The sequence below is a fragment of the Carettochelys insculpta genome, chromosome 7, assembly GCF_033958435.1.
Source record: "Carettochelys insculpta isolate YL-2023 chromosome 7, ASM3395843v1, whole genome shotgun sequence".
NCBI classification, from domain to species: domain Eukaryota; kingdom Metazoa; phylum Chordata; order Testudines; family Carettochelyidae; genus Carettochelys; species Carettochelys insculpta.
In genome coordinates, this window is record NC_134143.1 from 62,125,893 (window position 1) to 62,151,771 (window position 25,879).

General features: G+C 46.1%; 1 protein-coding gene across 4 annotated transcripts in view; it reads right to left on the reverse strand.

Moving 5' to 3' along the window:
- The window catches only part of ATRNL1 (attractin like 1), a 1,060,182-nt gene that overhangs the window by 601,971 nt on the left and 432,332 nt on the right, over positions 1-25,879 (reverse strand). The window contains exon 23 of one of the 4 annotated variants that reach the window (XM_074999079.1): positions 9,135-9,208. The exons of the other annotated variants lie outside the window; for them this stretch is intronic. Coding sequence (XP_074855180.1) covers positions 9,174-9,208 — 35 coding nt within the window. The 3' untranslated portion in view covers positions 9,135-9,173. Of the gene's footprint in view, positions 1-9,134; positions 9,209-25,879 lie in introns of those variants that run through there. 4 annotated transcript variants of the gene reach the window in all.

The window sequence follows — 25,879 nt, forward strand, 5'->3', positions numbered from 1 at the left end:
CAGGCAAGAGTTCAATTCTTTCACTACATAGTCTCTCTCTCTCTCTCTCTCTCTATTTCTCTCTCAATAATTCACTTTTTATTACTGCATCTTCATATTGTTTCATTCTGGGTATATTTCAAACCTTTTTCCTAAATCTCTGTTTAGTTCATCTGTTTCACTAATGTGAATTGTTGCCTGTTGGACCTCAAACAATTCATCCTTCTGTTTTCTGTCCTCACTACTTCTTTATAACAAAACAAAAGTAAATTATTGCTTGCCATCAATGGATTATATTTTGGGAAGCATTTACATAAACTCCAAACCTCAAAGAGAAAGAGGACTAACAATAAATGAACAAAACAACGTCCCATGAGCTATTATATATGCTTGCCTGAAATTGAATTGATTTAGCCAATTGTACAGATGTTGTCATTGATGATGTCCACATTATTAACCACTCCTTGGAATTGATATAGCTCAAGATTTTATTATCTTAGACCTAGAAATCTCAAGTTACAGCAACAGGCTCTTGCAAGATGAGACAATATTAACAATTATTGGTCTTCTTTGTTAAGTGAGACTGGTGAAGGAATACCTAGGGATTCTTCTCCACCCCACATTGGCTCCCAGCCATGGGGCTGCCAGAATCCCTCCACTCCCCCACTGGGGTTCCCACAGCTGGGGCTGCTGGCAGGGCTCTGTGCCCCAGCGGGATCCCAGCTGTGGGGCTGTTGGAGTTCCCCTGGCTGATGATGTAAAGTGGGCAGTTACTGTGGGCTACACAAAGAACACTGCACAGGCCACAGGCCGATGTTCTGCATCATCAGAGGATGACAAGAGCTGAGTGAGAGCAAAGAAATTGTTGACATTGGATGTGTCTACACTACAAGATAAATTCACATTTAAGGCAGTTACCTCGATATTATCACATGACTATCTTTTCTGTAAATACCATTAGGTTGATTTAGGGAACACTGATACGCAGATTACAATATTGCAGTTACCTGACAGGTATAGCATCAAGCTCGAATTCAGAAGTTCGATTAAAGGCCGGAATGGAAGGGCCACATCTGAAAATGGAATTTATTAGCCTCCAGAGTGTCCCATATGTAACCCACAATTCCTCTCACTGCTCCAGACTGGCCATTGCTCTGCAGTTAATGGGGTAACAGGAAGACAGTGAATTTCGAAGCAGGAGCAGCAAGCCTTTGGCTGTGGGCTCATGTTTGTATAAGAGCCTGAGAAATGTCTTTCTTTCTTTGCTATTAGCACTGTGAGTGTATCTACCCAGCACAAATAGCCCCTGTAGGGAGTCTTTGGCTCTGTCTCTATAACTGTTATTTTTTTCTGCACTGTCTGGCGCCAGCCACTGTCCTGCTGCACAACAAGGCTGTTGTGGGGGTCATGCTTGCATAAGATGCAGAGAAACTTCATAGCATCAGAGAGGTAGCTGTGTTAGCCTGTATCTTTGAGAACAACAAGAAGTCCTGTGGGACCTTATAGACTAACAGAGATTTTGGAGCATAAGCTTTCCTGGGCAAAGACCCACTTCATGCATCTGAGGACACAGGTCTTTGACCACGAAAGCTTATGCTCCAAAATATCTGCTAGTCTATAAGGTCTGTCACACAACCCAAGACTTGTCCTTGTGGGTCCCTGCACTATGTGGCAGTTTAAAAGCAGCCTCAGAGGCCCGCTGTGTCCCTCACACTGCTTCCTGTGCACGCAAGGGCTTGATTCGCACCATCACTGGGCTGTTCTCATCACTGGGTAGCCAAAGAACAGAGTCTTTTGGGGAGGAGGCGTGCTCCTTACCTGCCACCCCTCAGGGCTGGCCTGATGCATGGGGTGGTATGGGGGGAACCCGGTCCCCTCCCACATGTCCCAGGTTCCAGCTCAGGGACCCTAGGGAACTCTGCCAGGAGGGGCTTCCCTCTCTGGGCTTCCTAGTGCCACAGCCTGCCTCCCTGGGCCACTTCTGCCAGACCCCTTGTAATACAACTGCTGTACCTTCCTCTGATAGCTGCAGTTCTTCTCCTTCATGAGTCTTCTCTCCCCAGTCCATCCTCTGTCTCCTTCACCCACTCCTTCTTGGGGGAAGCCTTTTTTAAGGGCTCCACAGGCCTTGATTGGCTGCAGCTGCTTAACCAGCCCCAGGTATTGGCTCACCCTGGTGCTGCAGGCTGATTCTTCCTGGATGTTAGTCCTTGGGGAACATAAAAGGGCGCACCCAGCTGCCTATATATCACCCCTCCCACAGGGTGCTGTAGCTGGCTTTGGGCCTGGGTCTATCACAGGTGCCACAGGACTTCTTGTTGTTCTCCTCAGCAGTTTACATTTATGTGTGAACCCCCTTCACTCCCCCACAGGCACCACACAGTCTGAGTCTCTCCCGCACTCAGCTATGTCACGTGGGTAGCCCCCAACCCAACAAAAGGATGTGCCTGCTGTTCGGTGCTGACCATGCTGCCACGCAGCACCATGTCATAGATTGCACCCATTTAGGGCTCCAAGGGTGGGAAAGATATCTGGGGGCTTGCAGTCACTGGGGGTGGGGAGTCTTACCCAACAGCTAAAATATTTGGGGGCTTGCTGCTGCTGTGAGGAAGTCTCCCCCAGTAGCTAAGATATTTGGGGAGGACAACCTCAACTGGCACCCTACGCAACACATCCACAGCGTGGGACCACTGGAGCTTGCTGCCGCTGAGGGGGAAGTCTCCCCCAGTAGCTAAGTTACTGGGGGGTTTGCTGCTGCTGGGTGGAAGCTTCCCCTGGCAGCTCAGATAAACAGGGAGGATCACTTCAATTGGCCTCCCACCAGACCCTCCCCCATACCCACTGTATGGGAGCACTGGGCTAAGAAAGTCGGGGGGTCTACTTCAGCTACCACAGACCACAGCACCCCCCGACACCCACCAAAAAGACTTTCAGGAGCTTGCTGTCCATTGCAGATACCTTCTGGTTTTATATTCCAGTGATAAAATCTTTTTGCTAATATTTACTGTCCGTCTTTATGCTTTGACTGCCTCAGGAACATGGGTGGGGGGGACTAGTTGAGATTCCTGTTTCCATTATAAGTTCAGTGTATGATATTTCACCGACATGACCCGTGTTGGCAATATCTGTGTAGTGAGGGGGAAAGTCAAAAATATTTTTCCTAGACTTTTCTATCCTTTTTCTCCTAACTTTAGAATAAAGTCCAAGCCCCTGTACTATTTTCAGGAATCGGATGCAATGATGGGAGGTGGGACACTCAGTGGATGGCCAGTTGAGAACACAGACGTTGCACAGAAACCTTACAGTGCAGTGGAAAGCCAGAGACTCTCCCCTCAGCAACTCTCAATTTTGAAAAAAAAATTCCTATCTTCTCTTTCTTCATGCTTTTTGGGGTCTCTGTATTATTTTCAATTAAGTCAGAAATCTTTCTTCCTAGACTTTTCTATCCTCTTTCTTCTAACTTTGAGAATACAGTCAGGATCCCTGTATTATCTTCAGGGACCCGCATACCTTCAGAGATTGGATACAATCATGGGAGGGGAGGCACTCAGTGGATGGCCAGTTCAGAATTCAGCTACAGAAGAAAGAGATTTCTATAAACTTTTTAGCCCTCTGTGTGGATGCCCAACTTTGCCTTCCTTTCAATGGGAAAATAGACATTTGCTTACCACAGGAGGGGAATGAGGAAAATGCAATGTGGGAAGATGATCTCAAAGACCAGCAACCATACCCAGAGCGCTATGGGGATGAGGAAACTGTGCATTAGGTTCCCACACTGCACTAGTGGAAGAGTCAGTGTTTGCCAATTTGAGTGTTGCAGCAATGAGTCGACTTTGTGAGGAGCATGTGGGAGGTGAGGATGGTCAAATTCGAACTTATAAATTCCAGAATTACAGAATCAATATTAATAAATTTGAATTTATCTCGTGCAGACGTAGCTGTTGTTTCACTAACTTGCCCCAAAATGTGGCATACCAACTATTTAAAGCAATACACACACACACACACACACACACATACTGACACAAATGTGTGTGCGCATAATGCAGCAGACACACAGACAGGCCACTGTACATATGGAGCTTGGCGTAGCATTATACTACATTATTAGGCACTTAAGGTATTTGGTGATGCTAGTTTATAATTCCTGGAAGACCAGAATTGGTTTGTATTGTTATTTTAGCTTGAGGCAAAGACTGTCTGTCTGGTGCATTTTTTTCTTTTATATGTTATAAGCATTCAGTTTGCTAAGTTCCATCTTTCCTCAAAGCATCCTGGGATCATTTAATTCAAATTGTGATTTGTTCACATAGCCTGTATAGCTACTAAAGAGATTTCTTTTTGAACAGAATTTATTCATATGATTCCATCTATCAAAAGACAATGACAATGTATAGTCACTGTTAGTGTATTAAACAATAATAAAAATTGCCTCAATCCATATCAAAGTCAATCAGTGTTAGGTATAATTGTTGGAATTCATTATTCTAAGTCAAGCATGACAGTTGTACAATTAGAGTAGGTATTTAGTTTAAACTAATGATGTCCCAAAAGAAAATTAGCAATATACAGCTCAGTAGCTGAGAATCTAACCACTGGACCATTTCTTGCAATTCAGATAACACAATTTCCAAATACAACAATTTATTGTTTCCACCCTTTATTTCATTTTAAGTATCAACTTAAATTTCCAAGGTATTTTAAGTTGATGTTAACAGTATTAATATAAGTGCTACTTATATTTATCACATAAAACACTCTCCTTGAAATGTTCTTCAGTTTTTAAACCCATTTTAAGCATACCAAGGCTGCCATCTAGTGCTTTACAGCTATTTCTATTTAATTGTATTTCATAATTTTTTTCTGAAATATAAGTGAGTTCTGTGCCATGTTCTAATCACGTTATATATGAACATATATAACAACAAATTTACCAGACGTCTATGTATGTGTACACATACAAAAAAACCTCTATAATAAAAATACTCTGAAATGTGTACACAAGATTGCTAAAAGCTCTGTTTTACCTTCCTACTGGTAGATATTATTGTTTTCAGCAGATATTACCTATAGTTAATTATTTTTCTTAACATTACCACCATTCTAACATGTATATCTGTGTTCAACAGTTGAGAGATCTGATTGCAGGAGCCAAGTAAGATACATCCTTCTATTTTTTGGAGAAACAATGGCCCAGATTCTCTTCTGGATGCAGTAACAGGCAGCTCTAAAGCATCTGGTTTTAAGTCTCTGAATCTCAGGTCAGGTCTATGAACCAGCACAGTTTAGAGCAGCCCCAGCAACTGGTAACAACTCCAAACATGCCAGTGACTAGAGGAGAATATAATACAGCAGCTTTCCACCTAACCTTCTCATCTGCCTACAGTACATTGCCTTCATGAGCTGGCCAGACCAGCTGAGGATTCCCTGAAGAATTCTGAGCTAGGAAATCCCCTGCCTTCATGAGCTACTAAAGCATTGCAAAGAGAAGAGGGGGCAGGGTGTCAAGGGAAAAAATCTGAGGCTGTCTGCAAAGAGTTCTTTCACTGGGTTTAACTTCCTTTTAGAGAACCCTGCAAAAACATATATATATGATCACAGCTCCCTCTAAAAGGAGAGATGCTTTTTAAACTTTTCTGAAACACCACCTTGAGCTGTGTTGTTGTCAAGATTACAAAGACAGGCCTGCTCAAAACCTCAACCAGAGATCTTCACTGCTAATGAACGTAGTGCTAGTGAATTATGAAATGTAAGGCTTCTCACAGAGCCCATACAGAACCAGTATTTCAACATGACACAGGTGGTCTGTGCAGTTGGAAGTGACAATGTTAAATGGCACATAAAACAGATACCAAGCACTGTTTGCCATTAAAGTTCTCAAAAATATATACCTAATTCCTGGTGTCTTGGACAAATGCTACTCAGAATGTGAAAATGGGTTGAGGAGGATCCAGCTGTAGGACTGGTATGTCACCCTCAATTGCAGCTTCAAAAAGGACTGAAGGTTTCTGCTGGCCAGAGCTCTGACCAGATTGCTGGGGATGCCTGTGACCATTCTTGCTCCTGTGTCTTTGAGAATCTTTAGGTTGCTAGTGATATGGACGGGGTGGAGAAAGGGGCATGAAATGCCTGTGTTGAGTAGCTGGTATGTGAATACCCAAGGACGTCAAATTTACCCTTGAGTCCTTCTGCCTGTCTTCTCTGAAGACAAGGAAGGGCCTTCAAAGGGAAGGTCCTGTATGATCTGTTAGACTTTGTAAGGAAGGCGTGAGACCTGGAGCCATGTGTCCCTTTTTGTGGCTATGGCAGAGGCCATGACCCTTGTAGCTGTGTCTGCAGCATCTGAGGCCACTTGGAGGGCTGCTCTAGATATTAATGTCCCTCTTCCAACAGGATGGTTAACTCCTGGGAGTCCTGTGGGAGCAGCTCTGTGAACTTCATCAAGAATAACAAGGTGATGTAGGAGTACCTGCTGATGAGTGCTTGCTGTTTGGAAATTCAGAGCTGTAAGCCTCCAGTTGAAGAAATTTTCCTCTCATGTAAGTCCAGCCATTTTGCATCTTTGTTCTTTCGAGAGGGTCGCTGGTACCCCTGGTGCTCACGGTGATTGGCTGCATTCACCACTAATAGATCAGGGGAAGGGTGGGTATACAAATATTCATAAACCACGGATGGTACAAAATACCTCCTCTCATTGCACTTAGCTGTGTGGGTGCTGAGGCTGGGGTCTTCCATACAGGCTTGGCATTGTCTGCTACTGTCTTTATGAAAGGTAGGGTCGCTCTTGTAGGGGCCAATGAGGACAAAATATCGACCACTGGATCAGTCTCCCCAGCAATCCTTTCAGATTGCATCCTGAAGCCCTGAGCCACCTTGAGCAACAGTCGCTGGTGTGCTCTATTTTCCTCCAAAGCAGATGAAGTTCCTGTACCTACCACGGCCTTGTCTGGTGATGAGGATGATGAAATTTTGCCCAAGTGAGACCATTCTTTATCCTCAGCATCTGAGGGGTTCCTAAGGCCAAACTCCTGTGGCTGTGCCACTGTAGTAAAGTGCTCCTGTGGTGCTGATGTCAAAGCATGAGTAGTCTCCAGTATCTGTACTGGAGTTATCGCTGGCAGAGCCAAGGGAAGTGCATCTGCAGGAGTCACTGCCATGGTTGGCACCATGATGGTTGGAGCCAGTGCTGAAGTCATCAGTGCCAGTGCTGAAGACATCAGCATCAGTGTAGATGATTCTGTCTGCATCGGTGCCCCCAATACAGATACCATCGCTGCTATTGGCGCCAGTGGCACAAATGAGGCCAAAGCAACAGAAGGCGCTCTGGAGTGTGAGCGGTGGATCTGGCCCAGGGTCTCATGATAAGCCCAGGATGTCCAGAAGGTCCACTGAGGAGATGGTTGCCACTGGATAGGCCAGTGCAACAGGAGGAAGCTATAGCTTCTCTGCAAAGAAGAGCTGGCACTCGTGCGCCCGCTGAAGTGGAATGAGTCAGACTCTGACTCTTATGCCTCTGATGCCAAGGATCATGGTGGTGCTATGCCTCTTGGTGCCTCTGGGAGAGTTGCATGAGCCAACAATGCCTGGTGGTGTGTGCTGTAGTCATGGTGCTGAGAGCTCGTGTCAAGGGCCTGGATAGCATCGCCGGCTTTCCTCAGGATGGGGGCCGAGTACCTACATGCTGTGGCGAAGGATCTCTCCCAGGAGGGGAGAAGGGCATCGCAGCTTACAACAACGTCTGCACTGCTTGGAATGCCTCTGGGGTTGAGGGAAGATGAAGTTACTTGGCATCAACTGGAGGTGAATGTGAGTGCATACTTGACCTCTTAACAGGAGTCAGTGCATGCTCGGCAGGTTGCAGTGCTGATATAAACAACAAGACGTCCTGTGACACCTTACAGACTAAAAGATATTTTTGGATCATAAGCTTTTGCGGGCAAAGACCCGCTTCATCAGATGCATGAGTGGGGCCCCTCTGACGAAGCAGGTCTTTGCCCACGAAAGCTTATGATCCAAAATATCTGTTAGTCTATAAGGTGCCACAGGGCTTGTTTTTGAAGACACAGACCTAACGTGGCTACCTCTCTGATACTTATCACAGTGCTGATATAGTGAGGCCCTGCTCAGACTACACCACTGCAGTCTCTCTCTGTCTTGATACAGGGGACCTACCCCTCTCATGCATCTCCTTTTTGTGAGGGTTGGGATCTATCCCTCCTCAGGCCCTGGATTTCTCTTGAAAATGAGGCATGCTGCCATGGCACCTTGTCTTTCATTAAGCTCGGTGCTGGTGTGCTCCACGCTGAGGATGAAATGCTTGATGCTTGGTTGGATGAGACCTTCTCTGGCCTAAGCGCTGCCTCCATGAGAATGACTTTCAGCTGTTGAGCTCTATCTTTCAAAATCCTAGGCTTGAAAGTCTTGCAGATAGCACAGTGATCTCTCTGACAGGACTCTCCCAAACATTTCAGACACAAAGCATTGGGATCATGTTTGGACATACGTGTCCCAGTTTGCACAGATTTTAAAGCCCACTGACCTTCCTCTGCCCTGGAGCTGGGGTCTTGAGAGGGGGGAAACAACCCTCCCAAGAGCTCCAGTGTTTAACACTAATTACTAACCACTGTCAACTAGTTATACTTACTTACTCTACACTTAAAATTATTTACAATGAAAAGAGTACAGCTACTGCTTAGGCCCTGGTTAAGACAAGCACAGGGAGTTCTAGCTAACCTCATCAACAGTAAGAAGGAAGAGGGTGGGGAGACAAGTTGGCAGTGCCCTATATTCAGCACCATGACCGTGCCACACGAGGAGTTGTTGCACCAACCCTCTCTGGCTACCTGCTAGGGGAAAAATCTTCCGGCTACCATGCACGCACACATGTGCACATCTAACATGGAATGTACATGACCAACCATTCAAAAAAGAACATTATCTATTTGAAAATCTTATTTCCGCTTCAAGTTATATAAGTGAGCAAAATTTTCATTATATGAGGTAAGAACAACTAATATGTGGAGATTTTCCATACAGCAAATAAATCACATATAGTGTTGTTTAAGCACTTGCCATTAAAAATATATCAATTGTATCAGTAGATCAACAAGCCATTCCCCTCCTGCAGAGCAGGTTGTAGGCATCCTGAGGGCTACCGCAGCTCCAGGATTGTGGTAAAATGCACATAAGGCTCCTCATCCAAAAGCAGGAATTTTCCTTCTCTTGTCCCCTGAAAAGATCACCAGAATTGATCTCAAGGCTTTTTACTGAATGTGCTCCTTCCCCACCAGCAGAGAAGTGGGGAAAAGCCCCCTTTTCATAAACCGCTGATACAACAAGGGAACTGCTGGCTACTACCCTTTCTGTAGGTATACTAAGAAAACAGGTGATAATTTTCTAAGCTACAAAGTTTCATTGCCGAGAGTTGAGAATGGTATTACACATGGGTGTCAAAACCATAAATTAATTATGCAAGTACACTGCCTAAATGTGGTAGTAAAAATTTTAACAGCTCACCTAATTATCACATATTTTGTTTCTGCCACATTTTATAAAATAAGCTGTTAGGGAAACATTTAATAACATTTTTAAAAATGTATCTGCACTCTTCTTTTCCACCACTTGTAAATTCAAGTTGCCTTAGTTATGAGCCTTTGGGGGCTCACTAACTCTATTTTTTGACATCCTATTTTCTCTTTGCATGTCTAATATGTCTCACTGGAATTACTAGATAAGAACTGCAACAAGCCAGCACTGCAATTATTTTGTGGTTGCACCAACCCTTGAGATCTACCTCCCTTCCTTTCTTCGTGCACCGACAGTTAACAGTTTTTCTGAAGCAGCAAATGAAGCTTCATGAGGACTGCCCACCTGTAATTCCCCATTCCTATGTTTCCAGACTAATTATAGGAGAGTTCAGGGAGACAAAGTAAAGAAAATTTCATATTCATGTCAGTGTGTTTATTGGTTGACAAAGTAGTGACAAATATGAACTATTTCTAGTTTAGAGAGCACACTGGACATGTCAAAATCAACTTTAAAACCTTTGCCCTCAGTTCACATCGAGAATACAAACTGTCCAAAGTACAGTATCAATAGTATATGCTTGTTGGTTTGTAATAAGGACACTGTTTGAGTAATACATCATTATAGCAAGACTAGCAAGCCCGGAGACTTACTGGATACTTTATTAGCACAAATCTGAACAGACTGCTTTACCAATGCTTGGAAAAGCCAATGGCTTGGCATCACTTCTTATGTTAAGCCTCCTGCTTTGTCTGCTTTTAGTCATTTTAAATCCTCCTCTGTTTTTCCACTCTAAACTGCATTAGCTGCTATGGGAACAAGGCAATCATTGGTATGGGTGAAGCCTTTTACAAAAGACAATTTATGCAATGATTTGGGATGGATAAGCTGATTAGATCGAGGTAAAGCAAGAGAGAGAGATACTCACAGACACTGGGAAAGGACATAAAATAGACATTCACTCATTGTCCTTTAACTTCAGCTTAGAATCATAGAATAATAGGACTGGAAGGGACCTTGAGAGGCCATCAAGTCCAGCCCCCTGCCCCAATGGCAGGACCAAGTACTGTCTAAACCATCCCTATCTAACCTGTTCTTAGATATCTCCAGCAATGGAGATTCCACAGCTTCCCTTGGCAGTTTATTCCACTGTTTGACCACCCTGACAGTTAGGAACTTTTTCCTAATGTCCAACCAAAGCCTCCCTTGCTGCAGTTTAACACACAGAACACTAGAACTGGAAAGGACCTCAAGAGGTCATTGAGTCAATGTTCCCTGCCCTCTTGGCAGGACCAAACAACATCTAGGTCATCCCCAATAGGTGTCTGTCTAACCTGCTCTTAAATATCTCCAGGGATGGAGATTCCACAACCTCCCTAGGTAACTTATTACAGTGTTTAACCACCCTGACAATTAATGTCTAATCTAAATCTCCCTTGCTGCAGTTTAAGCCCATTGCTCCTTGTCCTATCCGCAGAGGCCAAGGAGAACAATTTTTCTCCCTCCTTCTAGTAACCCTTTTGAGGTACTTGAAAACCACTACCATGTCCCCTCTTCAGTCTTCTCTTTTCTAAACTAAACAAGCCCAGTTCCTTCAGTCTTCCCTCATAGCTCATGTCCTCTAGATCTTTAATCATTCTTTTTGCTCTTCTCTGGACCTCTTCCAATTTCTCCACATCCTTGAAATGTGGTACCGAGAACTGGACACAATACTCCAATTGAAGCCTAACGAGCACTGAGTAGAGTGGAAGAATGACTCCTCGTGTCTTGCTCACAACACTCCTGCTAATACATCCCAGAATCATGTCTGCTTTTTTGGCAACAGCATCACACTGTTGACTCATATTTAGCGTGTTGTCCACTATAGCCCCTAAGTCCCTTTCCACAGAACGCCTTCTTAGACAGTCGCTTCCCATTCTATATGTATGAAACTGGTTGTTTCTTCCTAAGTGGAGTACTTTATTAAACTTCATCCTGTTTACCTCAGACCATTTCTCCAGTTTGTCCAGATTATTTTGAATTATGAAGCTATCCTTGAAAGCAGTTGCAATCCCTCGCAGCTTGGTATCATCTGCACTCTGTGCCAATACTGAAATCGTTGATAAAGATATTGAACAGAACTGGTCCCAAAACAGATTCCTGCAGAACCCCACTTGTTATGCCCTTCCAGCATGACTGCGAACCATTAATAACTACTCTCTTCAGAACAATTATCCAGCTAGTTATGCACCCACCTTATACTGGCCCCATCTAAGTTGTATTTGCTTAGCTTATTGATAAGAAGATCTTGCGAGACAGTATCTTACTAAAGTCTAGGTGTACCACATCCACCGCCTCTCCCTTATCCACAAGACTTGTTATCCTGACAAAAAAATACTATCAGATTGGTCTAGCATGACTTGCTCTTTACAAATCCATGCTGGCTGTTATGGATCATCTTATTTTCATCCAGATGTTAGCAATTAATTTACTCCATTATCCTTCCCCGCACAGAAGTTAAACTGACTGGTCTGTAGTTTCCTGGGTTGTTCTTTTTTTTTCCTTTTTGTAGATGAGCACTATGTTTGCCCTTTTGCAGTCTTCTGGAATCTCTCCCGACTTCCAGGACTTTTCATAGATGACAACTAAAGGCTCAGAAACCTCGTCTATCAGCTTCTTAAGTATTCTAGGATCATTTCACCAGACCCTGGTGACTTGAAGACATCTAATTTTTCTAAGTAATTTTGAACTTGTTCTTTATGTATTTTATCCTCTAAAGTTACCACCCTCCAACTAGCATCCATTATGTCAGGCTTTTCTGCATCGGACTTCTTGGTGAAGACAGAAACAAAGAAGCCATTAAACACCTCTGCTATTTCCAAGTTTCCTGATATTGTTTCTCCCTCCTCACTGAACAAAGGGCCTACCCAGTCCTTGGTCTTCCTCTTGCGTCTAATATATTTATAGAATGACTTCTTGTTACTCTTTACGTCTCTAACTAATTTGAGCTCATTCTGTGCCTTGGCCTTTCTAATCTTGCCCCTACATACATGCATTCTTTGCTTATATTCATTTTTTGTAATTTCTCCAACTTTCCACTTTTATATGACCCTTTTTTTTTAATTTTGAGATCATACAAGATTTCCTGGCTAAGCCAAGGCAGTCTTTTACCATACTTCCTAGCTTTCCTCTACAGCGGTATAGTTTGCTTTTGGGCCCTCAATAATGTCCCTTTGAAAAGCTACCAACGTTCCTCAGTTTTTTCTCTTAATCTTGCTTCCCATGGGACCTTACCTACCAGCTCTCTGAGTTTACCAAAATTTGCTTTCCTGAAATTCATTGTCTCTATTTTGCTGCTCTTCCTTTCACTGTTGCTTGGAATCATGAATTCTATGATGTTATGGTCGCCTTCCACTTTCAAATTCTCAGTGAGTTCCTCCCTATTTGTTAAAATCAAATCTAGAATTGCTTCTCCCCAGTGGCTTTTTCCACCTTCTGAAATAAAAAATTGTCATCCAAGCAGTCCAAAAACTTTCTGGATATTCTGTGCCTCGCTGTGTTAGTTTCCCAACATATGTCTGGATGTTTCAAGTCCCCCATCACTACCAATCCTGTGCCTTGGATAATTTTGGTAACTGTTTAGAGAAAGTCTCATCCGCCTCTTCTACCTGACTAGATGGTCTGTAGTAGACCCCTATCATGACATCACCCTTGATTTTTACGCTTTTTAATCAAATGTAGAGACTGTCAACATGTCTGTCTTCTGCATCCATCTCCACCTCAGTCCAGGTGTGCATGTTTTTGATATATAAGGCAACACCTCCTCGCTGCTTACTATGCCTACCCTTCCTGAGTAAGTTGTACCCTTCTATACCAATATTCCAATCATGCATATTATCCCACATAGTTTATGTGATACCAATTATATCATAGTTGTATTTGTTTATTAGGATTTCAAGTTCTTCCTGCTTATTACCCATACTTCTTGCCTTTGTATATAGGGATCTAAGAAACTGATTTGCTTTTGCCTCCTAGTTCTGCCTAGTCCCTCTTTTTTCTCTGCTCTTATAGCACGATTCCTCCCATTTCCAACCTAACTCCCATTTCCAACCCAACTCCCAGTTCTCCAGGGTTTTTACTTACCTGTCTTTGGTCACCTGTCCCCATCGAACCTAGTTTAAAGACCTCCTCGCTAGATTAGCCAGTATTGATCCAAATACATCCTTCCTGTTCTTCAAAAGGTAAATTCTGTCCCTGCTTAGCAGTCTTTCATGGAACAGGATCCCATGATCAAGGAAGCCAAAGTGCTCCTGGTGACACCATCCTCATAGCCAGGCATTCACCTCCAGAATGCACCTACCCTGGACAGGAAAGACTGAGGAGAACATCACCTGTGCTCTTTACTACTTTACCCATACTTCCAGAGACCTATAGTCATGCTTGATCTGCTCAAGGTTACACCTTGAAGTACCATTCATGCCCACAAGGATGAGTAGCATGGGGTAGTAGTCAGTAGGCTGGATAATCCTCAACAACACTTCCATAACATCTCGGATATGGACTCCTGGCAGGCAGCATACCTCCTGGGATGACATGTCAGGGGGACAGATGGATGCCTCCACTCCCCTCAGAAGAGAGTCTCCTATCACCACCACCCTACATTTCTTTCACATATTGGTGGCAGCAGACTTCCCAGCATTTGGGGTACAAGGCTTTTTACTGCTTTTGTTGTTTTAAAGGGATGGATGTGTGTGGTTAACCCAATATCTTCCTATACTTTCAGAGCCAGGGCTTCTTGTGGAGAGCAGGAAAAGATGGTCACAAACTAAGTCTTTTCTTTTGAGCATCTGAGGGAACCTTCAGCTACTTCCAATGCTATGTCTTCCTCTTATGTCACTCTTCCCAACCTTAACCCATCCTTGAATTGCAATCATCTCCAAGGCAAACATGTGGTCCTCTTCTCATCTGCTCCATTCCAGTTTGACTCGGAATTCTTCATCAGGTATTGTTCTCATGATTATCAAATTAAAAAGTGGATCTGGTTTATACCAGAGCACATGGTGTTTGTAAAACAGAACAGGCGGCTTGTGGGGATTAATGCTTGACCTCTGAATGTAAAAGTATGAGCATGTATTGCTGAACGGACTTGGTTTACCATACTAACAGCAGTAATGAACTGATAAAACCTCCTAGGTGGTCCAACGACCAATGCTGTATTAACCTAGGTTACATATGTATTATGCCTTCTTTCCTCTAGTGATATAAAAACCATTAGTATCCCACTGGAAAAAGGAGGAAGATGATCTTGCTAATTCCAATATTTTACAATTCTATGATGTGGTCCATAGTACTGCACTAAAAATCATGAATTCTACTAAATTTTAAAGCAGAGTGATCACCAGAACCCAGCGGAAAACTACATGATTCTCCCCTGCTCCCCCAGTCCCATAGTGCTGCATGTGGCAAATCTGAAAAAGAAACAGGGATCACAGTCAGACAGGACCATACCTAGGAGCATCTGGGGTCCAGGACAAATCAGCTTCTGCTGAGTTGGGAGCACCACTTTGCATCAGTGGCTAAGCTCACAGAACTGCAGCAAGACTGTCTGCTGCTGTTGCAGTTAGCATCACCTACTGGGGGAAAATTGCTCACCATAGTGCCACAGTGGCTCAGGGTTCTGGCTAGGGTGTGAAACTCATTGCATTGAATGTAGGCAGCTAAGCCAGGTCTTGTCTTAATAACTGCAAACAAGGTGGCAGGCCCTGCAGAGGTGAGAGATTAATCTTCCAGCACCAACCACAATAGCCAATTGTCGTGGCCTCTGGGACTGCCAAAGCACAGAACCAAGATCAGTCATCCCGATTGACCTAACGAAGGAACAGCTTCTGGAGGCAGAAGTACGAGTTGTCTCTCTGACCACTATTTACATGTAGCATGACGTCTAGCTGGCTCTCAGACCTCCATTATTTTCTTTTTTCTTCTCTCCATTCCTTTTAACACTTTTGCACCTCTCTCATGTTGAAGGGTTTTCTCTGCCCGGCTCACTGCAGCAGACACTTCTTCCTGCTCCTGCACTCATATTGACAAGCATCTCAGGCAGAAATCCAAAGTGAATTGATTTTGGTCAAAATGATTTAAATCACCAAGAATCAGAGAACCATAGATGTTTAGGGTAGGAGGAAACCTCAGGAGGTTATCTAGCCCAACTCTCTGCTCAAAGCAAAACTAACCTCAACTAAATCATACCAGCAAGGGTTTTGTCAACACAGGCTATAAAAATCTCTAAGGATGGAGATTCTACTACCTCATTCATCAGCCTCCTAATGAAAATGTTTCCTAATATACAAACAACACCTCCCCCACTGCAACATCAGAGCATTCCTTGTTGTTCTGTCATTTTCCCACAATGAGAATAGCCTAGTTCCCTTCTCTTTGAACCCTGCTTCAGGGAGTTGAAAGCTACTCTCATATCTCTCCACTTATTCTTCCCTTCTAACTAAATAAGCTCAGTCACGTGCCCCATATCCAAAATCTTTTTTTTTTTGGCCTTCTGGGGTCTCTCTCCTATTTTTCCCATATACTTTCTGTAGTGGGTGGTCCCAAAACTGGATGAAATACCCCTGATGTGGCCTCACCAATTCTGAATACAGGCAAAAAATCACTTTCTTCAATCTGCTGGCAATGTTCCCACAGATGCAGCCCAATATGTTGTCAGTCATCTTGGCAACAAGGACACATTGTTGACTCAGATCCAGCTACTCATCCACTGTAATCCCCACGTCCTTTTCTGAAGAACTACTGCTTAGCTAGTCAGTCCATCCACAGCCTTTAGCCATATATAGCTTTCTTCCATCCTAACTGCAGGACTCTGCATTTGTCCTTGTTGGATCTCTTCAGAGTTCTTTTGGCCAAATCCTCCAATTTGTCGACGTCACCCTGGACTCTATCCTTCCCCTCCAGCATATCTTGCTCTTCACCCAGTTTAGCTTCAGCCATGAACTTGCTGAGGGTGCAACCTATCCCTGTCATCCAGATAATTAATGAAGATGTTGAACAAATCTGGCCTCAGGGCTGACCCGTTGGCACTCCACTTGATAATAGTTGCCAGCTGGCCTGCCCCATTGAACCCAATGATCTATGCAGCATTCTAGCCACCATTCATCCAACCCATACTTTAATTTGCTTGTAAGAATACTGTGGGAGATGATATCAAAAACATTGCTAAAGTCAAGATATATCACATACAATGCCTTCCCCATAACCACAGAGCCAGTTATCTCATCATAGACAGCAATTAGGTTGGTCAGGCATGACTTGCCCTTAAGGAATTCCATGCAGACTGTTCTTGACTACTTTCCTCTGCTCCAAGTGTTTGTTTTTTTGTTTTTTTTTTAAAGCTACTAGGCAAACATATAAACATTTTAAAAATGTACCTGTACTCCTTTTTTCCACTACTTTTAAATTTGTGTTTCCTTAGTTATGAGCTTTTGGAGGCTCATTACTCTGATTTTTGGCATCCTATTTTCTCTTTGAATGTCTAATATGTCTCACTGGAATTCCTTGAGGACCTGTTCCACAATTTTCCAATGGAGTAAGGAAGGGCTGCCCATGCTGAAATTCTCCAGATTCTCCTTCTTCCCTTTCTAAAGATCATTAGCATATTTGTCTGTTTCCCATCATCCAATCACCCCGATTATTTAAAGATAATTCTCAGTAGCAATCCCATCCACAAGTCTGTCAGCACCATAAAATGGATTAAATCTCCATGGACTTGTGCATGTCCAGTTTTTATAAACAGTCCTTACCCTGTTCTTTCACCACTGGAGGCTGCTCACCTCTTCCCTATACCACACTACCCTCTGCAGCAGTTTTGGAGCTGACTTCTGCCCAGTCAAAATGAGTGAGAGGAGTGGAGAGTGAGCAACAGAAGGAGGGAGAAAGGACTGAGCAGGAGCAGTGTTTCAGAGAAGAGGTATGGTGGGGTATTCAGTTTTGTGAAGTTAGAAAGTTGTAAACCCCAATTTTCTGGTTACTTATCTCCTTAACATTTCACTCGTTTCCAGCTCTTTCCCTTCACAATACATACATGCTTCAGTCTTTAGTATCTTTTAAAAAACATGACTGTTGACTCCACTTTCATTTCCAGCTAGCTTCCCATCTCCCTTCTCCCTTTCATCTCTGACCTCACTGAATGTGCTGTTCACAATTGCTGTTTGGAGTTCCTCCATCCAATTCTATCTGAAACCTTCTTCAGTTCAGCTCCTACCCTCTTAGATTTAAATGACACTGCTCTCAACAAAGCCTTTAATGATCTTTTCTCAACCAATATCCTTTTCTCTGGAACTGCAACTTTATCCCATCATCTCCATTCAGCAAGATGCTGCAAATGATCTTCCAGCCCATTTCTTTGATCATGCCACTCCTCTCCATAACCCCTTCTCTACTGTATCAACCATGAACTCTGTCTTCACTTTCAAAGCACTCCATGGCCTATCCCCATAATTTCTCTTTCAGCATTGAGATGTTGACTCCCATTGCTGTGATGCCTATAAAATGCCTGAAAACAGGCTACTGGTATTGCAAGATCACTACCTGACCAATATTGTCTCACTGTTTGATTGTACTTTCCCATCTGTCTGTCTGCATCCACCTATGGTCTCTTTCCTGATGCTTAAATTCTAAGTTCTTTGGGAAAGGGCTATATTTTTGTTCTGTGTACTGCACCTAGCACTATAGGTTCCTGGACCACAAATGGAGCTCCCTGAGGTCATCATAACACATTTAACAATAAAAACTAGAAGAACATAAACACTGGGTATAAATGTTTCTCTCTTAGGGTATGTCCATGCTGTATGTGAAAACATGCTTCCCAGCATGGTTAGACAGACACACCCAAACTCTGCTCAAGCTAGCATGCTAAAAATAAGAATGAAGCGAGGTATGGCTTAGGCAGTAGCAAGGTCTAATTTCCTGAGTATGTATCCAGGGAGTCTAGAACAAATTGTATTCATCTCTTTAACTCTCCTGCCCATGTTATCCCCATACTACATGCTATGTTTAGCTTGCTATCTCAGGCAGAGATGGTGCAATTCTTTCTACCCAAGCTGGGAAACACAGCCTTACACTTTCAGACATTCTTATGTGGCTGGTATAGGAAGGACTTTGGTCTGGGAAATGGGAGTGGAATTGGAAAGTGTGGGTGCAAAAAAGTGATACGAAGAAGATGTTTCTGAGTGCTCTGAACCCCGTAACACATGCCACTGTGGCTGAGCCACAGGCAAAGAAAGAATGTTCTTCAAATTCAGCCAGAGAGAGCACAAGCAATTGTGACCTCCTATTAGCAGCTGGCTGAGTTAGCTGAATAGGGTTTCCAGGTTTTGTGCTTTTTGCTGATAGTGGCACTGACAGCTGCCGCAGGCCCTGGGGCAAGGTGGGAGGGAGGCCCAGCTCTGCTCCTCTGAAGGTGAGGGGCCAAGGGCATTTGGCCCTGAGCTCCACCCCCCATTTCCCTCAGGGCCACACACAATGGCATAGCCACAGCAATTTAAAGAGCTCCCACAGCTCCAGCCACCACCACTGCTGCCAAAGTAGCAGCAGTGGCAGCCGGAACTCCAGGCCCCTTGGAAACATCGGACCCTGGGGGAACTGCTCCCAGTGCTCTTCCGACCCTCACCGATGGGACAATCTCATGTACCTTCTGTTGAAGTCAATGGAGAACTGATGGAAAGTGTGGAACTCTTTGCATACCTTGGAAGTCAGCTTTCCATTAAAGTTGACATTGATGTAGAAATCCAGCATCATCTGAGACATGCAAGCTCTGATTTTGCCCACATGAGATAAAGGATCTTTGAGAACTAGGACATCTATCCCAAGACAAAGCTCCTTGTATACCATGCAGTGGCTGTTCCAATGCTACTGTACAGATGTGAAACCTGAACAACATACAAGCATCATTTGAAGGCATCTGAACAATATCATCAATTCTGCCTCAGGATAATCCTAAATATCTACTGGGAAGGTAGGCACACAAACACAAGCATCCTGGAAGAGTTGAACATGACCAGCATTAAAGCCATTGTCATTCATCAACTACTTCATTGGACAGGTCACATGGTTCAGATGTCTGATTAGCAACTCCCCAAACAGATTCTGTTTTCTGAGTTGGAGGAAGGACAGAGGAATGTTGGGGGCCAGCAAAAGTGACATAAGCACATGCTGAAGGCATAAATGAAAAGTGCAACATCCATGTCGACACTTGCCCAAGAATGTCCTCAGTGGAAAACAGTAATCTGTGAGGGGGTCATGCAATTTGAGAGATCCCACTGCAGAACAGACGAGCAGAGGTGAAGATGAAAAGAGTGTCAAATCCCTCTGTGCCCCTCCAACAGCTACCAAGATCTGCCCCTTTTGGGATAAGATCTGCAGCTCCAAAATCAGGCACATCAGCCATCAATGGACTCACAAATAAGAGGGTAATATGAAAATGTCCTACTTACTATTGAGTGTCCGCAAGAAGACCAATCAATCTAAAACTCTCTCTTTCTTCTACTTATCCATTTGAACGAAGGAGCTGATTCTGAAAGCAATATTTCTGTTGCTTACATATGAAGAACTAATCCAGCAATTTGGATGCTTATTTTACTGATATGTATCACATTGGCTAAGTTACCAAAGTACAAAAGAATGATAACAGCAATGAAGGGTCCTGTGGCATCTTACAGACTAACAGAAAAGTTTTGAGCATGAGTTTTCGTGAGTACAGACTCACTTCATCAGATGCTGGTCTTGGAAATCTGCAGGGCCAGGTATAAATAAGCCAGAGCAAGGGTGGGGATAACAAGGTTAGCTCAGTCAGCAAGGGTGAGGCTTACTACCAGCAGTTGATCTGGAGGTGTGAACACCAAGGGAGGGGAAGCTGCTTTTGTATTTAGCTAGCCATTCACAGTCTTTGTTTAATCCTGAGCTGATGGTGTCGAATTTGCAGATGAATTGTAGCTCAGCAATTTCTCTTTGGGGTCTGGTCCTGACATTTTTTTGCTGTAGGATAGCTACTTTTAAGTCTGCCACTGTGTGGCCCGGGAGATTGAAGTGCTCTCCTATGGGTTTTTGTATATTGCCAGTTCTGATATCTGATTTGTGTGCATTTATTCTTTTACATAGAGACTGTCCAGTTTGTCCAATGTATATAGCAGAGGGGCATTGCTGGCACATGATGGCATAAATTATATTGGTAGATGTGCAGCTGAAGGAACCCACAATGGTGTGGCTGTTCTGGTTAGGTCCTGTAATAGTGTTGCTGGTGTAGATATGTGGGCAGGGCTGGCAATGAGGTTTGTTGCATGGGTGGGTCCCTGAGTTAGAGTGACTGTGGTGCGCTGTATAAAGAATGATAAATGCATCATGACAAAAGTTGTATTTGCAGACCTTACACATGCCTAACTCAGCTGCACCACCATCTCTTAACTATATTCTGAATTCATTTATATGCACCAAATCAGCCTCCAGCTCTTCACTAAAATATTCGCCTATAACATAAGGGCTTTAGGATATGTAGACTTCTTAACAGAAGTACAAAGCCACAGTCCTATATTTATAATATCTATACTGGAGAAATGAAGCCTCAATAAAAAAAGCTCATTTTAAATGCACAGAGCTTGCTCTTTTCTGTATAAGCTTGTCTTTCTTATGATACATCAAATACCTAATTTAGTAATGACAGATGCCACAATCTTGATGCTCTTCAAAACATCAGCTGTAATTAAAAACATCTAATGAAACTGAAATCTCTTCACACATTCTGAGCATTTTTTTTAGTTATCAAATCTTGTATGTGTTTAAGTAAAGGTTTTTTCCCTCACAGCTTGCCATTTCTTCTTCTTCTTTTGTTTTTTTGATCAAGCAGCAAAGTCATAATGAAGCAATTATGAAATCACAATAGTTTCAACAGCAGCAATAGCCTGTGCGCCTCATAGAACCTAAATACTGAACACCTCATAGAAACTAGATACTGAAAAGACCTAATGCATTGCCTAGTACAGATCCTTGCCTATGCAGCAAAGGATTGTTCCCCAATTCTACATTTGTTAGCGCACTGTTCAGTTAATTTTAAAATATCAAAAGTTAAGAAGCTGCCACCACCTCTCTTGGGAGATTGTTCTACAAACTGATACTGTGGATTATATTGCCAGGATTTTTTTTTCTGCTATTGAACCTAAATCTTCAATTTTAAAATGGCATCTCATTACCTCCAGGCAGTGCAGCTGACAACTTCGCTGTGCCCCTGGGTAAGGCAGGTGCAGGGAAGGGGTTCTGTGTCCCCAGAAGGGGTGTGGCCTCTGTCAAAGGGCTGGGGTGGGGCAACCAGCCTTCAGTGCTGACCAGACCATGACGCCCCCGCTAACCCAAATCCTCAGTGCTGCCAAGAGGGTGCTTTATAGCACTATGGCACTGCTTTAAAGGGCCTGGGACAGCAGCGGTGTTGGCAGCTGGGAGCTCCAGGCCCTCTTCTATTTCCACGCCTCATGGCAGCTGCTCCATTTGTCTCCTACCCCTCACACTGGTGGGCCTGCCTCCAGTTTACTTGTACCACGCTGAATAATTCTTTCTCCTTGGTGTAACATCCTTCAAATATCCATACACTGCACCTACACTAGGCAATCATTTCAAAAACCCAGGCCCTCTTTCGAAAGAGCACCTGGCACGTCTACACATGCTGCATGCTCTCTCGAAAACTAAATCAATGGGTCACACCGCAGGAATCAAAAGAATTCTTCCAAACATGAAATTGGAAGAGGCCCCCACTTTTGAAAGCCTTTTTTGAAACAGGGCGTGTGTAGTCACTCTGTGTCCCGCTCTTTTGAAAGACAGGGGTCCACCAAGGCAGTGATTAGCTGTTAGGCAGAGACATGCTGCCCAGCGTCTGCAGGGCTCTATGGCCTGTCTGTGCTGCAGCCTTTAAAGCTGCACAGACCCAGAAGCCCTGTTGCAGGAAGTGGAGACCATGCAGGCAGCAGCTGTTACACGTGCTGCCCCTGCATGCCCCAGAGACACCCTGAGCAGCTCCCAGAGCGCCACGGCCAGCACCCACACTGATCAGGAGGCCCCAGGCCCCCCATCTGGGCACGTCCAGGGCTCACAGGGGTCCAGCCGGGGGGGAAAAGCGTGCCCCCTACTGGACTGAGCACGAGCTTCAGGACCTGCTGAGCCTATGGCAGGAGGAGGAGGTGCTCCGGGTCATGGGCACGAAGTGGAGGAATGCAACTGTTTCACCCATCTGGCCAAGGGCCTGAGCTCCTGCAGTTACCCAGCCCACGCTCCTGACCAAGTCAGGAGCAAAGTGAAGGAGTTGTGGCAGGGTTACGCCCAGGCTCAGGACTTGGCCAGCTTGGCTGGGGGCTGCCCCCACTTCGTGCCTGTATTACCGGGAGCTCCAGAGCCTCCTGGGCCCCCAGGACGCCTCCATCCCACCGGCCATCCTGGACATCTTGGCTGAGGAGCCCCAGCCCAGGAATGGTGAGAAGCCAGGACCATAGGCCAGCCCCACATCACCTGTGCCAGGGCCAGAGCCAGAGGCAGCGGGGGCGTGGTTCACTGAGGAGAGAGACCTAGTAATTGACCTCCGCTCAGCACCTCCAGCGATGCATCAGCCAGCCAGGCATCCCCCGACCCTGGCGGTGGACCCTCAGCTACGTACCCAACAGGGCACACACCCCAGATGACAGGGCAGGGAGCACCATATCCACCCAAGGGCCCCCCACACCGCCAGCGGACCCTGGTCAGCCATGGCCCAACTGGGCTGCTGCCCTCAGGTTGGTGGCACGGCCGCCAGTGCCCTTCAGCACCTGCTCCCATGTAGAGTGACATCCCCTGCCCTCAGGGAAAGGGGTGGGAGGGGCTGGACTGGACAAGGGGGCTGCCCATGGGGGGATTGGGGGTGTGCACCATGGGGCAGGGGATGGTACGCACAGCCTGTCCCTCTCTCCCCTCCTGTTTCCGCAGCTGCATTATTGGAGGGCCAGGAGAGACTCACACTGTCCGTCGTCCCCGACAGGCCCCCGGAGGCAAGGGACAGTGACTGTCTGGAACCAACCCTGGCACCAAGGTATTCCCTGCTCACAGAGGGGCCAATGGTGGGTACAGAGGACTACCACATTGCCATCTCCAGCTGGCAGCAGGCAGAGCTTGCTGAGTAGCACCTCTGCTTTGAGGAGGGGGAGGCCATTTGGCCCTGGGCAGCCTGCAGGGATTTTATGGAGCATCCCGTGACATGGTGGCCATGTTCCAGGAGATGCTGGCCCAGATGCCCCCGCCCCCACTAACCCACCTGCAGCCCCTTCCACCTTGCCCTCGCCCCTGCCAGCCCCCAGGAAAGGACCCACCTGTCAGCCCTCCAGGAGAGGGCCCAGCTGTGTCTGATCACCAGCCTGGGGCTGATCTCCAGCCCTACCTCCCTGTCCTCCCCACCCCCTCCCAGTCCTGCCAGGGACCTCGGATAAGAGGGGGCCAAGAGTCCCAGGGCTGGCATGGGTTGTGACCCTCTACCCCTGCCCCAGAGTGATGACCCCCCAGGCAGGCCACCCAGGTCCCCCTCCCCCTGTACATAGTTCACCCCTCTCCTCCTGTAAATAGTTTGTTGTTCTGTTATGCATAAAAGACATTGAGCACACATTTTTGTAGTGTACAATATACCTGTTTATTTTTCCCACAATCCTGAGTGCTGTGTGGGAGGTGGGGAGTAGTGCGTGGGAGGTGGTGATGGGGGTGAGCTAGGTGGAGGGGAATGTGCGGTGGGCCCGCTGGGGGTGGCCGTGGTGGCATTCACTGGGGTCCCTGTACAAAGTATTAGCACAGGCCTCCCATATGTGGACCCCCTCATGGTGGGCCTGGCAGCTAGGGATGGCGGCCAACTGCTGGTAGCCCATGCTGGACTTGGCCGCCTACCCCTGTATGAAGGCCTCCCCTTTGCTCTCCATGATAATATGAAGTGTGCAGCAGGTGCCCTCAACCTGGGGGACATTGAGGACGCCCACCTCCAGGCCAGGAGACAGCGTTACTGGCCCTTCAACTGCCCGAACATGCACTCAACCACACTTTGGGTGTGGTTCAGCTGCGTGTTGAAGTGCTCCTGGGTGGGGGTTGGGGCAGGGGCGGGGGCGGGGGCGGGGGTGGGCCCACCCAAGCCAGGGCTGTAGCGTATATGCTGCGTTGGCCACCAGGCACAGGGGCACCATGGTGTCCCCCCGTGGGATCTCCCTTTGGGGGAGGTGGGTCCTCACCTCCAGACAGCAGTGCAGGCCCAAGTTACAGAAAACCCACATGTCATGGGTGCAGCCGGGCCAGTCCACATATATGTCTTGGAACTGGCCCTGGCTGTCCACCATGGCCTGCAGGACCACGGGGTGGTAGCCTTTTCTGTTCGTGTATTGCCCTCCGCTGTGCTCCGGGGCATGGATGGGTATATGGGTCCCGTCAAGGGCCCTGAAGCAATTCGGGAACCTGAGTGCTGTGAAGCCCGTGATGGCTGTGTCCATGTCCCCAGTGCAGATAACCCGCGGGAGGAGCATCATGTTGAGGGCGTGCACCAGCTGCGGGGAGCGGGGGAGATGTGTATCCATGAGGATGTGCAGGGCATGGCAGGCCCCACGCCAGGCCCCCTGTCCCAGGCTCCCCATCCCGTGTCAAACCCCTGATCCCCATCCTGAGCCCCACACCAGGTCCCCTGTCCTGGGCCCTCTGTCCCAGGACCCCAAGTCCTGGCGGGTGCGTGGCTCGGGCCTCTTTACCTCCATCAGAATGGCCCCAACTGTGGCCTTCCCCACACCAAATTGGTGCCCCACGGAGTGGAGTGGCAGCTGTCTGGAGTTGCCAGCTTCTAGATAGCTATCATGACCCTCTTCTCCACAGGGAGGACAAGCTGCATCTAGTATCGTGATGTCTCAGTGCAGGAGACAGCCACTGCCAGTGCTCCAGATAGATCAGCCACTGCATCCAGAAATTCCAAAGCCACCAGTCGTCATCCATGATGAAGTGCTCCCACCACTCTGAGGTGGTGGGATAGCTCCAGAGCCAGTGGAGCACCTGGGGGTGGGGGGCGGGGTGCCAGAGGAGCTGAGCATCTCGGCCATCCCCAGCTGCCCGTCGGGGGCCTCCCCCAAAAGGAGCTGCAGGGCGGCCACCACTGCTGCGGCCAGCAGGGCAACCACTCTACTGGCAGTAGCTAGCAGGGTTTCTAGCTGTTGCTGGTCCATGTTCTTTCCTGTGGAGGCTGTGCCTGTGGGGCTAGTAGCAGCTCTGCAGGCCTCATGCTACACAGTGAGGGTGTTGAGGAGGAGCCCTTTAAAGGAGAGGTTAGCTGCAGCCCAGAAAGGGCTTCGCCACCATGAAACCCCATCCGTGG